Genomic DNA, 10,631 nt, shown 5'->3' on the forward strand with positions numbered 1-10,631 from the left:
GGAGCAGAGAAGACCACAAAAAAATAACTGCATTGATACGACACTTAGCTCCAGAGAAAAAAACAACAGAAATCAGGAGTGTGATTAAACAGAGACTGAAGGAAAGGTGGGGAAGCACTGGGAGGAAGAGAGGAAAGGACGGTGGTTTAGAATTGGCTTGATTTCTTTAACAAACATGGGATGAAGGCGATGAGCAATGAAAGAAGAAATTACCCCCCAAAAATAGCAAGAATGAGAAAAAAGAAAATTAAAAACAAGAAAATTTGTTAAGAAAAAACAAAACAAGGAAATGAGCTGGAAGGAGTGCTCATAAAAAATAATTAAATTAAATTAAGAATTATAATAATTCTGTAACACAATTTTAAAATGTAAGAATAATGATAATTATAATTATAGTTTTCCCCATGCTTTTTTAAAAATACATTTCTATATTAATTAATTCATGTATTTATTTATTTATTCATTTGCAATATTTGGATATTTTTGTGATGTCACTCCAGGTTTTAAAGGGTTGACAGAATTCAAAGGGGATTCAGAGAAATGAGACGTACAAGGAGAGAAGAAATAATAATATCAAGACCTGGATTTACTGTTCAAAATATGCAAACATAACACAGAGATGTGATCACTGTGGGTAAGAAGAGACAGTACAGCCTGTTATGTACTGTCAGAAATATGAAGATGAAAAAAAGCGACTGATTCAAAACCTGAAAAGATATTTTACAGAAGAACTCAGGGAATTAATCTGATTACTATTTATTATCTAAAACAAATTATTATGAAGAAGACATGAGTTTTTTGTTGTTGTTTTTTTTCAAATTTATTTATTATTATAAACTGGATTATTAGACATTTCAGTCCACACTCCGCACCAGTAGGTGGCGGTAATGCCACATGACGTTGTTTGCCAACCGCCAATAAACCTCAAAGAAGAATCAGCAGGAAAAGGGAGGAGAAGAAGAAGAAGAAGAGGAAGCGACTAGAGATCAGGAGCAGGACATCAGAGTCCATGAGAGAGGAGGAGCAGGAGGAGCAGGAGGAGCAGTAGAGGAGCGGAATGGAGGAGGACAAGCAGAACCCGGAGCACCGGAGCAACAAGGTCCGGAGAAGACAAGCAGCAGGCTCGTCCTCTGATAGCAGCGATGTTGAGGTGAGTGTTGATGACGTCATGGATAAAAAGGGCTTGACAGCAGCCACACTAAAGACACGAGGAAGAGTCTCGAGGCTCCGTGGATCATCCGCTCATTCTCTGGTTCCACATCACATCTGGAGAAAGGAAATGTAACAAAGCAAAAAGGTTTTTATGTCTCCGTGTTTCCTGTTTTCATCTTTAACTCACTCAGAGTAAAGAAACACTTGAGACGGTCTGTGTTGCAGGGTATTTTCCCGCGCAGTGCGTCGCGTGTTCTCGCGAGAGCTCGCAGAAGAAACAATAGGCTCGTTGGAGATTTAAAGAAAATGAACAGCAGCAAGGATGAAATGAAAATGTAAGAGACTTAAACATGACTTCATACAGGTCTTTAAGGGACTGATTATTTTTAGATCATATCTTAATGGACGATAAATAATTCTTCAGTTCATTTTTAAAGCAAAATATGGAGGCTTTACAGTTTTTCCATTTGCAATGGTGTATATGATATTTACCCATGATAAAAATAAATGCTCAATAGTTTCGGGTTCTCTTGAACAAAATACACATAAGGATTTACTTGAAAATGAAATCTTTGTGGTAAAGTTTCAGCAGCTGGATAAACATTGTTTACAATTCTAAAGTGAACGTCTTTTATTCATTAAAATGTTCCCGTTATGGATTATTCTTACTTTGAAAATCAGAAAACAATTTGCATTTCAAAACATTAGCAATGACTTTGTTATTACATTTCTTCTCACCAACATACACTTCACCAATCTTTATTTCAGGCAACTTAATAACCACATGTGAATATGTAAGAGTGCTTTGTGTCATGTGTTTCAAAGGAAGCGGAATGGCTTTACAAATTGGACTGAACTCTCTGACGGAGCATTTTAAATGAAACTTTTCTACAAATGAATCACATTGAATAAAATGGCCATGTTCATCCATCAAGTCAACAACATATAACACTTTTTTCTCATACCATTCTTTTTTAAACAAGGTTTTCTTACTAATTGTAATGGTTCTATTATTCCACAAGGTGGAGCCATGTGGTGTGAAATTATGGGTCTATATCATTTTCCAGTAATGCAGTACCTGTTTATGGAAATCTGACAATTTAATAGGCAGTTTTGAAATCTCCAAATCACATTTCAACTATGTTGAAGTCTCCACCCATTATCAAAAAATATCAGTTGAAAATATCAAATTGAAAATATCAGTTATGGGTCAATTCTGTGTCCCTCAATGAGTGCGTAGCCTTCTTTGAGAAAGGCTCTTTCCCATTTCTTCTGGCTTCTTGCACCTTGGGCCACAGCTTAGCCGGGGCTTCACGATCCTCCTTTGAAAAGTCCTCCTTGAACTGAATGTTCATCTCTTTGCAGACTCTTGCCTCTCTTGATTTTTTCCATATCTCATCTTGAATAGTTGGCATTGCAAACTGTATGATTATTGGTCTGGGCATTTTGTTGGTAGTGGCGTCATTCTTCTTTCCCAAGTGATGTACTGTGTCCACTGTCTCACCAAATTTATCCACTGACAGTGGAATCACCCGGGTAAGGATTCCAATCACCACATCTCTTGTGTTTTCTTCTTCTTTTTCAGGAAGACAAGATTATCTCTTTATTTTGCTTGTCAGCAAAAACTGCATTTTGCTGTAAACAAATTCTAGTATCACTTGACATGCTGCTGTGTTGTCTATTCAAGTGATGGAATTTGTTATTTACGTGACAACACCTGAACGCAACACAGGCTCCGCTCCATAGACTGTGTATTTAGTAGGGGTTCTGGCTGGGCTCGGTTATAACTGTCGGTCAGGAAAATGCGGCCCAAGCCGCACTCTTATGTGCTCGTCTCTGTCTGTGCACACGTGTCTGTGATACAGAGAACAGAGGAGGATGGTAAACACGCGACCATGTAGACACAGAGACCGTGCGGGGCGGACCAAATGGTTCAATATTTTATAGAGAACCGTTGCATCCCTAGTAATCTTGTGTGCTTGTGCAGACTTTTGGCAAAATCTTTCTCCATCGTGTCGATGTCTTCATCATCACATGCCTCCTGGAGAGCTAACAGGTTGTAGTCGTGGTCTGGAAGTCCGGTACCCACTCAGCTAGCAGCCTGGTTAGCATTAGCCATTTCCTTCACATTCGGAGGAGCAATTAAGGCGTTTATCTCAAGAAGCCCAAACTTTGTGATTTTTGGTGTAAATATCTACACGTTGGTAGGTCATCAGTAGTGGCTGCAGCCGACAGGGACAGCTAACAGCAGCAGCAAAGCTCACATCAGGACGTCATCTGTTAAAAGTCTCCCGTTGTTGGATACAACATGAAACTACTCCAGTTAGCTCAATCATGTTGTAACTGAGACATCCACTGGAAAAAATATTTTTTTCACGGACCGTTTGAGTTACTGAGTTATTACAGACACCACTAATGGCTAACAGCTAACTACGTCCCTACGTCGCCCCGGTCAAAATGGTCGCAGAACGATTATGTCACATCCAGAGCACAGTAACTGTACAGGAACCTTCCTCCTACTCCGGTCTCTCAGTGGAGACACGGCGGTTGAGAGGGCCGAGCGAGAGGACGTTCCTGTAGTAGTTCCTGCCCCCCAAATAGTACCAGGAACTTCTTCAGTGGAAACGGGCCTAATGTACACCTGAGGGTCAGAAAGGCTGATTTAATATTCCACAGTTCTGACCGAACCAAATCAAACTGACTTCATTTGACACATTTTAATCAGTATTAAATGTAACGTTAACGTTAAGACAGAAGATGATGATGATGATGGTGAAGCCCAGTGTTACTGTGTAATTCTCTGTATAAACTACACTGCAGAGTGGAGTCTCTACTAACAGACAAACACTGACAGCTGATGAACATCAACATCAGCAGCTCCGCCTTACATCTGCTGGATCACATGTTTATATCGTCACACCCAGGCGCCGTCTCAACATCCCATCATACACCAGCCTACAGCTACTGTTGATTCACCTCACACATTAACACTCAGCTCAGACACACACGCAGTCAGAGAGGTAACAATACAAATAATGTCTAACTGTAGCACCACATGGCGAGTGGTTATTAATACATTTAACTACAGAGGCAAGCCTTTTAAAAGCTCGGTGCTGGATCTTAGCCGCTGCTGCTAATTAGCTCGTGCTAACACTCTGGAGACGGTCCTTCAGTGCTGTGTCTTTTCAAATTGTCTTGCATTGAAACATGCATTATGACAACTTAATAAGGTTTATGTATGTTTTTAAATGAAGTGGAGGAGCCTATAAGTGTTTTGTTTAGTTTGTCTCAAGGGATGGGAATTGATAGGATTTTATTGATATCAATGCCATTATTGATTCTGCTTATCAATCCGATTCTTTATCGATTCCCTTATCGATTCCTCCTGTGAATTAATGATATCACCTCCTGTTGTTTGTAACCCAAGACATCTGCTTTCATAACGTTTTATTATGAACCTTAAAGCCATGGTCTAGTTAAGAAAGACGAGGTAGGTATATAAATCGATATCAGTTCGGTTAGATATTTGGCTTTAAATCAAACCGGTTGGAAAATTTTCAAACTGGCACAAGCCTATGTAGCGCCACCCACTGTGTCGGGTTTGTAGATGCTGCCATTGTTAAGTCAATGAAAGCAGTCTGGTCTGATTTATGACAAATGGTTTATGTGGGTTATAAAAAGTAACTGATAAATATTTAAAGAAAATGAGAAAAGACTTTGGTGTGGCGGTTAGCCTGTACAGTCATGGGGGAGACATGAGCACAAGTCAAGAATCTCAGGTCCAACCCAAAACCACTAAACCACTAAATTATGGAGAGAAGTATCAGTGAGAGTCACATTGATAAGTAGTATTGGTATCAATTCCTACCAAAAAGTCAAAACCTAAATAAAAACTATTCTGTAAGTTATTTATCATAACATTTGTTGGTGGTAATGCATTAGTCAGACATTGTGGGTTATGTTTGGCAGACATGCTTTAAATGTTATTTATGGTTTTAGTTGGCTCGCTGCACCGTGACAACTCATGAACTCTTTTTCTGTTTGTTGCTATAGGAACAGAGAGGAAGAGAGGAACTTATACGTCACCACCGTGACAAATCCTTCACAACATCTGGATCTTCAAAAATTCATCAAAGAGTTCAAACTGGAGAGAAACCATACAGCTGTGACCAATGTGAGAAAACATTTTTGCGCTGCAGTGCCCTCAAAGCCCATCAACGCATTCACATTGAAGGGGAACTGTCCAGTTTTTTCCAAAGTGGGAAGGATTTCACAGAGTCAGGGAGCTCAAAAAAACAAGACATTGACACAGCAGAGAAACTGTTTAGCTGTGATCAATGTGAGAAAGCTTTCACCACTCTACGTAGCTTAAAAAGTCACCACTGTGTTCACACTGCAGAGAAGTCGCACTGCTGTGACCAATGTGGGAAAACTTTTTCGCAACGCACGTCCCTTAAAACTCACCAAAGAATTCACACAGGAAAGAAACTGTACGGTTGTGATCAATGTGGCAAAGCTTTCACATGCCCAAGTAAGTTGAAAGACCATCAGCGCAGTCACACAGGAGAGAAACCATACAGGTGCGATCAATGTGGGAAAAAGTTTTCCCAAATCAGAACCCTAATATCTCATAAACATATTCACACAGGTGAGAAACCATATAGGTGTGATCTATGTGGCAAAGCCTTTGCACGGTCAGGGGCCTTAAAACGCCACCAACGTATTCACACAGGAGAGAAACCGTACAGCTGTGATCAATGTTGCAAAGCCTTTGCACAGTTAGAAACCTTAAAACGCCACCAACGCATTCACACAGGAGAGAAACCGTACAGCTGTGATCAATGTGGCAAAGCTTTCAAATGGTTAAGTAACTTGAAAGCCCATCAACGCAGTCACATAGGAGAGAACCCATACAGGTACAACCAATGTGGGAAAAAGTTTTCCCAAATAGGAACCTTAATATCTCATAAACATATTCAGACAGGGGAGAAACAATACAGGTGTGGTCTATGTGGTAAAGCTTTCACATGCTCACGTAGCTTGAAAACCCATCAACTCAGTCACACAGGCGAGAAACCGTACAGGTGTGATCAATGTGGCAAAGCTTTCACACAGTCACGTAACTTGAAAACCCATCAACGCAGTCACACAGGAGAGAAACCGTACAGGTGTGATCAATGTGGCAAAGCTTTCACACAGTCACGTGACTTGAAAACCCATCAACGCAGTCACACAGGAGAGAAACCATACAGGTGTGATCAATGTGGGAAAAAGTTTTCCCAAATAGGAACCTTAATATCTCATAAACATATTCACACAGGGGAGAAACCATACAGCTGTGACCAATGTGGCAAAGCCTTTGCACAGTCAGGGGTCTTAAAAAGCCACCAACGTATTCACACAAGAGAGAAACCGTACAGCTGTGATCAATGTGGCAAAGCCTTTGCACAGTCAGGATCCTTAAAACGCCACCAACGTATTCACACAGGAGAGAAACCGTATAGCTGTGATCAATGTGGCAAAGCCTTTGCACTGTCAGGGGCCTTAAAATGCCACCAACGTATTCACACAGGAGAGAAGCCGTACTGGTGTGACCAATGTGGAAGATTATTTGCCCGGTGCAGTACTTTGAGAACCCACCAATGCCGGCATGCAGGAGAGAACCTGTACAGCTGTGACTAGTGTGAGAAAGCTTTTATCGAATAGACCTAAAAATCCACCAACGTGTTCACACCAGAGGGAACCTGTCCTGATGTGACCAATGTCGGTAGTGACATTAAAGCCCACAAATGTGTTTACCCTGCATTGTTTTGGACGTTTTCAGGGCCAGGCAAACATCTTCCTACTGCTTCCTCCCCATGCCCTGATAGATGTGTTGATGTCTTACTTTTGTCTTTGATTATTTTTATCTGTTTTTTATTTCAACTGTAACCCTATGTTGGACCACCAGATTCCTCCCTGTAGGACTCCCAAGTGTGAGAGCTGACCACAAACTTTTCAAAATCAATCATGCAACTGTCCGGGGCAATGTTGCGGCTCACAATGCACCCGACCCTGAAGCGTATCTCTGCGACTGGTGAGCCCACAGGATGGTGACTCCATGTTGATTTTTGGGACTGTGCCCCACCGAGCCCCATGAGTCAAGTCCATGTAGATATATATAGGCTGATTGACCAAATAAGCATTTGAAAACTGATATTGATGCCTCTTACCATGGCTGTGATCAAAGTATTTGCATCAGCCTGAGACCTCTGTCACAGACAGGCTCTGCAGTCTCAGACGCTGACTCAACATGCTGAATGAAATGTTTAGTGACTTGACTGATTTTTGGTCCCGTGTGCAGCTTCCCTCTCTAGCCTGCCTCCAGAAGGGGGCTCTGTTTGTGTTGTCATGGCGAGGTGCTCCAGGTCTGATCCATCAGGGTCTGTTGACTCACTGTTAGTCTGGCCCCTCCCCTTGGACCACTTTGCCTCTCAAGACCTGAGGGGTATTCCAGGTAGGAGGTTCAACAAACTCTGAGTCTAACCATGAACTCTGAGTTGATTTACCCTGAGATGGGAAACTCTGAGTTACCGGTTCCAGAACAGCTGATTTGAGTTAGTTCAGTCAACTCTGAGTATGTTCACTCTGAGTTAAGCCGACAATAAAAAGCCATCATCAATGGAGCTCCGACTCCACGATTCACCATGGCAACAGGTAAATAAAAGACAGCGCCTCCATTTTAATCCAGTGGATGTAGAGATATTAATGCATGTGTAGCAGACGGTGCACGTTTATCTTTAAAAGAAGAGCCTGAGTCAGAGCGAGGAAAGTGTAAATAAGTTAACCATAAAGTTAATGAAAAAGTTTTATTCAGTGTTGTCCGTTTATTCATCATTTATCAGACTTACATTTTTTCTTAATGAAGATAAAGTGGTGGAATCTGACTGTGTATCAGGCTGTACATACATTACATTATATTAATAATATGTAATAATATATTTGTTCAGATTTAATCTGATGGGGAAAAACACAGGAGGCAGAAGATTTAAAACATATAGGCTAGGCTATAGATCAAAGACATAAAGACATGACTGTAAACTCACAGTCTGACCCAGTAATAATATGTTTGGTGATTTGCACTTGAAAAGACGTTGAGGTTAAAATACAGTAGATTTTAAAATGCTGGACATCTATTTGTGTCTTGACTCAACAGCATTCAGTGACTTTATTTCAGCTATAAATGTAGTAAATTTAAAGACAGTGAAATGCTGCACCATTGCTCACTCAGAAATATTAACATATAATCCCCAATATTAGGCTATAGGAATTATGTTCCATCAGTGCGACCAATGACATCAGTGATAGAAATCATTAGTCATTGATATTACGTGTCTAAAGCTTCATACCGATTTTTAAAATGTAAATAATTAGACCTACACATTATGTGCAATAAACATTTGGGAGCTGCTCTAACAGACTGACAGTCTGATCCTTGTGCACAGTGTTATAAAAAATAATAAATATAAAAAGGACAGAGGTTTGATTCTGAGCTGAGGGTGAATTCTCGCTGTGTAATATTTGAATGTAAAGACAAAAACCGATGTCCAAAGAAATGATTGATGTGCATAAACTCAGTAACTTAAGACAGTCCTGAGTAACAAACTAATATCCAGCAGGATATAGACTGTGACAGACGGTAAATCTCCGCTAATGAATGCGCTTCCATACAAGCTTTGACACGGACTGAATGAATGAGGAAATGAAACAGCGTGTAAGAGGGAGGAGACAGAGAAACACTCAGGGTTTATTGAAGAAAACCTGTCAGCGAGCAGGTTAGGTTCACAAAGTCTGTTACCATGGTGACTGACTCAGAGTTTCAGTTACCTCTCTTTCTGGAACTGAAAACCCAGAGTTTCCCTCATCTCAGGGTTAACCTACTCAGAGTTTTCACTAAACCCGCTTTCTGGAGTACCCCTCTGACCAGGAGCAACGGCTGGGACACCACAGCTCCCAGTATGACAGGGACATGAAAACCCCTCCACAATGTTCAGGTTTCCAGCTCAGACTGTTTGCTCCTGTTGATGACATCAGGACACCAAAGTCTTCTGAGCTCTGAGCATCATTAACAACTTAAATACCAGATTAATATGATGTATGTTATCATGTGTAACATATTTGATGTCTTATCCAGTGTCTTGCATGTGTCCTGTGTTTGTCCACATGTAGAAGACAGCTGAGTTTTTCTTCCTGAGCTCCACCTGTATAAAGACGGAGGCTCAGCAGGGCGGAGCTCTTCTTCTTTTTGACTCTTGTTGGAGGTACAGAGACAGAAGTTGAGTTGAAGCCTGTTTGTTTGTGTGTGGAGGATTGTAATGTCCATATCATCAGATGAGTTCAGCCTTTAATAAAAATAGTTTGTAGACTCTGCAGTGGGATTAAAGTTCCTGGTGTTGGTCTTTGCTCCTGTCACAGTCTCACTACTAAAGCTCAGACGCTCCTCAGGATCAGCTCCACAGTTGTACTCTCACTCTGTGATGGTGAGTTGAGTTGGAGTTGTTATTAAAGTGATGCTGCCTCATTAAACCAGGCGAGGTCCTTGAACACAGTCTCCATCAGACTGTGTGAAAATCTGCAGCACATCCACTCTGTAGTTTATTCAGCCTGTTACTGTTGTGGACGGGGCCGCAGCAAAACAGATTTTGGCCACCTGAAAAACTCAGTATCAGTGTAAGTGTACGCTATGTTTGAATATTTGCTCAGCTTTACCTCACACACTCACTAAATGAGGCAGCAACTCTGTGCTCTGCTACATAAAATGAGTCTGGTGACTTTGATTTAACAGCTTCAGATATCCATCGGAAAAGACTGTGACTGCAAGGTAAAGATTCAAGATTAAAGGTAAACTGTATCGTTCCACAAAGTAGAAAATTTATCTAAATTTATAATGTTTGTAACGTGAGGATTTTCTCCCTGCAAGTTCTTGTAAATAAAAATTGTGATTTGGTCTATAGCGTGTTCATTCTTTGGTTTCACTGTAACGCCTGTTTACATCCTGTTGTGTCAGCAAATGTGATTGTTGCTGTTGGACTTGTTTCCTGTCAGGGTCTCTGCTGTAATAATCAGAGCTGTTTTTAATGTTGGACACAAAGAGACGCTCTGACTCGTCATCTCAAACTGTTTCCATCTGTCAGTGTTTGTTGAGCTGTTGTGATCGGCCTCCTCAGCATTAACATTTATTATTTACACTAATGTAAAGCAGTGTGTTGCCATGACAACAACACCATCACTCAGTTTCTCATTATGAAGTTCCTTGTCACCTTCAAACTAATGTTTTTATTATTATTTTCTGCTGCCATAGTAACAGTCATTGGCTGCAGTGAAACCTGGCTAAATGAAGGATCTTATATGGCCTTAATCTTGATGGATATAAATTATACAATAAAAATAGATCTGGTAGATCAGGAGGAGGAGTCTGTTTGTATGCAGCCTCTGAACTC

The 10,631-nt window shown here is 40.7% G+C and overlaps 1 protein-coding gene across 1 annotated transcript; it reads left to right on the forward strand.

Moving 5' to 3' along the window:
* The first annotated feature begins 569 nt into the window (after nucleotides 1–569).
* Nucleotides 570–10,140, forward strand: LOC144459722 (uncharacterized). The gene is made up of 2 exons (XM_078164256.1): nucleotides 570–1,150; nucleotides 5,206–10,140. The coding sequence occupies exons 1-2, from the start codon at nucleotides 1,058–1,060 to the stop codon at nucleotides 6,832–6,834; spliced, it is 1,722 nt and encodes a 573-aa protein (XP_078020382.1). The 5' UTR covers nucleotides 570–1,057; the 3' UTR covers nucleotides 6,835–10,140.
* The last annotated feature ends 491 nt before the right edge of the window (nucleotides 10,141–10,631 follow it).

The sequence above is a fragment of the Epinephelus lanceolatus genome, chromosome 22, assembly GCF_041903045.1.
Source record: "Epinephelus lanceolatus isolate andai-2023 chromosome 22, ASM4190304v1, whole genome shotgun sequence".
Taxonomy (NCBI): domain Eukaryota; kingdom Metazoa; phylum Chordata; class Actinopteri; order Perciformes; family Serranidae; genus Epinephelus; species Epinephelus lanceolatus.